Genomic DNA, 2,409 nt, shown 5'->3' with positions numbered 1-2,409 from the left:
CCTTCGTGAGTCGCGTCCAGCCGCGGCCGCCGGTGAGGCCCGCGCGGACGGCGGCGTACTCGCCGTTCGGATCCTCGCAGCGGAACTTGTAGACCCGGTTCGCCGCGGGCAGGTCCAGCGCCATAATGGTCGTAGCGGGGCGGACTGTTACCTACATCGTCCGCCCAACGCGGAAGTAAACTAGCTTCCTGCAGGATACAGGGTTGATCTTCAATTGGCAGCAGGTTGCAGTGATCGGCCGTGCGCGCCAGCAGCCCAGTCGATGCGGCCGCCCTCTTCAGGACACCTTTCTAGCATCATAATCATGCTCGGGTTTAATGGATCGCCACTAACTCGACGTTCGTGGCGAGATCGGGTCGCTCCAGCGACGAAATCGGCGGTCGGCAGCATCCGGCTGAGATCGGCGACCTGAGGGGCTGCCAGCGTTCCGGTGTAAGATCGTGCTCGCCGCCGCTCAAATTGTGTAGGCGCTCGGGCCCTGGACCGGTGAGGACGGCTTGACCGCCCGCGCGCCGGACGGCGACCGCGCCCCGCCGCACGGACCTGCTCGAGGCAGCCCGAGACGTCGAACGAGTCCCGCACGAGGCCCACGGTTCGTCCGCGCGAGCATGGCCAAAGTGAGCTCTTTTAAGCATTCGGCAGCGCCTTTGGGTTCACAATCATGCTCGGGTTTAATGGATCGCCACTAACTCGACGATCTACTCGACGCAAAGCACGTACGCGCTCACCGCTCGTGACCGCCGTCGTCGAGAGGGCATGGGTGATCGGTTTTTGCGCAAATCGCGTCAATTCCGAGCAATGTTTCGCTCTCCGACGCCGTCACGACGCAGCCTCGACTAGTGGTACGCAGATCTAGCCACGCAGACCGGCTTTTGCTCATGTTTGAACTGCAACCTGGTTTTGTTGTACTTCAACTTCGATGTTGAACCCAGACCATCCGCCGACTATCTAGCGCATTAAGGGCGTACTATATGGGCTGCGGGGCTCTAGAGTGCGCGGGCATGGGCGCCTCGTGGTCGTTGGCCACCGGGAAAGGCTGGAACAGAGGCCCGCGAGACGGCCCAGATCAACCTGCTGCCAATTGAAGATCAACCCTGTATTAGCGAACTCAGCGCATGGCCAACGCGCCCGGGAGGGCACATCGGGGCGGCGCGGCGAACAGGGCGGATCGGGAACATCGAAGGCGAGGCGGGCGAAGTGCGGGGTGAATTCCGGAGTCGGCGCCGCGGCTCGCGGATCGTCGGGATCCACGGCGGCGGCGGCGGCGCGGCGCGGGAGCATCTACTCCGCGGCCTTGGCGGTCCGGGACATGATGCGCTTGAAGCGGCTGACGATGCTGTCGCGGCCCGGGGCGTGGTGCTCCGGGTGCGCGTCGTCGCGCGCGCGCTCGGGCTCGGGGACCTCGAGCTCCGGCTCCGGGGCCGCCCAGGGCCGCGGGGGCGCGAGGCCGCGCGCTTCCGCGCGCGCCGCGTCGCCGGGCCGGAGGCAGTCGGCCGCCGCGGGCCGCTTCCGCGGGTCCGGGTCGACGCAGGCCGCGAGGAGCGCGACCGTCGCGCTCGCGCCGCCCAACAGGCGCAGGATCGTCGCCTCGCCGTCGTCGCGCGCCTCCCACGGTTCCCCGGCGACGGCCGCGCGGACGGCCGCGCGGGGCCGCGCGAAGACGGCGACGAACGCCGCGTGCTCGGCCGCCGGCGCGGGCCGCGACGCGTCGTCGGCGCCGCGCGCGAAGAAGGCCTTGTAGAGGGGGAACCAGAAGCGCGCGAAGGCGCCGGAGCCCGCGGCGACCTCGAGGCCCAGGCACCCCAGCGACCAGACGTCCGCGCGCGCGCCGTCGTAGCCCGCCGGGTCGAGCATGTCCGGCGCGAAGAAGCCCATGGACCCGCAGCACTGGAACATGGGCTCGTAGGGCGACGGCGGCTGCTCGCACTCGAGCGCGCGCGTGACGCAGTCCGGCGACGCGGCGGCCTCCCCGGCGTCCTTCCGCCGCCGGAGCGGCGCCGAGAGCCCCAAGTCCTTCCGCCGCCGGAGCGGCGCCGAGAGCCCTAAATCGCAGACCTTGACGCGCACGTCCCGGAAGGCCTCGCCGCGCACGTCGACGAGCACGTTCTCCGGCTTGACGTCGCGGTGGGCGAGGTCCAGCGCGTGCATGAAGGCGAGCCCCGCGGCGACGCCGTGGACGACGCCGTCGCCGAGGCCCCGCGGCACGCGCTCGCCGCCGGAGCGCTTCATGAAGCCGTAGAGCTCCTCGCCGAAGTGCTCGACGGCGAAGTAGACGTAGCGCTCCGTCGCCAGCACGCCCTGGAGCTCGAGGCACCGGGGGCCCCCGGAGAGCCGCGCGAGCGCCCGGTGCTCCGCGGCGACGTTCCGCACCTCCTGCCGCGACTTCGTGCAGCGCTTCGAGATGCGCTT

At 69.9% G+C, this 2,409-nt stretch overlaps 2 protein-coding genes across 2 annotated transcripts in view; one reads left to right on the top strand and one right to left on the bottom strand.

Moving 5' to 3' along the window:
• AURANDRAFT_66138 (hypothetical protein) overlaps window positions 1-952 on the top strand; it is a gene marked incomplete at both ends in the record, with an annotated part of 7,375 nt that extends 6,423 nt beyond the window's left edge. Inside the window, 2 exons of the mRNA XM_009041388.1 lie at window positions 468-486; window positions 933-952. Of these exons, the coding sequence (XP_009039636.1) occupies window positions 468-486; window positions 933-952 (39 nt within the window). The remainder of the gene's footprint in view (window positions 1-467; window positions 487-932) is intronic.
• Window positions 953-1,800: 848 nt separating this feature from the next.
• Window positions 1,801-2,148, bottom strand: AURANDRAFT_30322 (hypothetical protein; the record flags this gene model as incomplete). The annotated part of the gene is made up of 2 exons (XM_009041262.1): window positions 1,801-1,887; window positions 1,945-2,148. Coding segments are annotated over 2 exons (291 nt in total), but the record flags the coding sequence as incomplete, so codon positions are not given.
• Window positions 2,149-2,409: the final 261 nt, after the last annotated feature.

Source organism: Aureococcus anophagefferens, assembly GCF_000186865.1.
Source record: "Aureococcus anophagefferens unplaced genomic scaffold AURANscaffold_20, whole genome shotgun sequence".
Classification (NCBI taxonomy): Eukaryota; class Pelagophyceae; order Pelagomonadales; family Pelagomonadaceae; genus Aureococcus; species Aureococcus anophagefferens.
This window is presented reverse-complemented; position numbering and strand designations above follow the sequence as displayed.